The sequence below is a fragment of the Trachemys scripta genome, chromosome 16, assembly GCF_013100865.1.
Source record: "Trachemys scripta elegans isolate TJP31775 chromosome 16, CAS_Tse_1.0, whole genome shotgun sequence".
Taxonomy (NCBI): domain Eukaryota; kingdom Metazoa; phylum Chordata; order Testudines; family Emydidae; genus Trachemys; species Trachemys scripta.
This window is the reverse complement of record NC_048313.1, coordinates 21,935,139-21,935,746: the sequence shown is the minus strand read 5'-3', so window position 1 is coordinate 21,935,746 and position 608 is coordinate 21,935,139. Positions and strand designations below refer to the sequence as shown.

Sequence of the window (608 nt, the reverse complement as noted above, 5' to 3'; positions counted from 1 at the left end):
AAATGCATCATAATTATATCACCATGGTAGATATGGGGGTGCCAGGGTGTTGCTTTGGGGTAAAGAGTGTCACACCTCCCCTTAGATACAGTCACCCTGGGAGGCGTGTGGGGTGCAGACTCCCCGACATGGTGGTCCCCATTCCCGAGAGGCAGGGCCCTGCTCAGAGCCCATAGGGACTTGCAGTCAGGGCTTGTGCCCTGGGGCCCCAGTCTGCCTCCCACGGAGTTCACAGCTCAAACCTGCCCCCAAACGGGGCTCCCTGCCCGGGGATCCTAGGTCACCTCTGCCCTCGGCTGGCTGGGTCCTGGCCAGGGGGGTCTCATTAACGTGTCCCCTGCCTTCCCCAGTGCCCTACGACGTCTACAGAGCTGACCACTCCTGCCTCACCGTGGTGCTGCCAGTGAACGCCTCCGTGCGCGACGTGCTCCAGTCCCTCACCCGCCAAGAGGGCGGGCACGGCGAGCGCATGCTGGTCAAGGTCAACTCAGCAGGGGGTGAGTGAGTGGCGTGGTGCTGGCGGGAGCTGGGAAATGTGTTCTCCCCCCTCCCTCCACCAGCTGCACTGGGGCAACACGTCCTCCCCCGACCTCCCCTGCCACCTCCCC

The 608-nt window shown here is 64.0% G+C and overlaps 1 protein-coding gene across 1 annotated transcript in view; it reads left to right on the top strand.

The window, feature by feature from the left end:
* Nucleotides 1-361: 361 nt before the first annotated feature.
* RAPGEF3 (Rap guanine nucleotide exchange factor 3) overlaps nt 362-608 on the top strand; it is a gene marked incomplete at its 5' end in the record, with an annotated part of 10,276 nt that continues 10,029 nt past the window's right edge. The window contains 1 exon segment of the mRNA XM_034792919.1: nt 362-497. Coding sequence (XP_034648810.1) covers nt 362-497 — 136 coding nt within the window.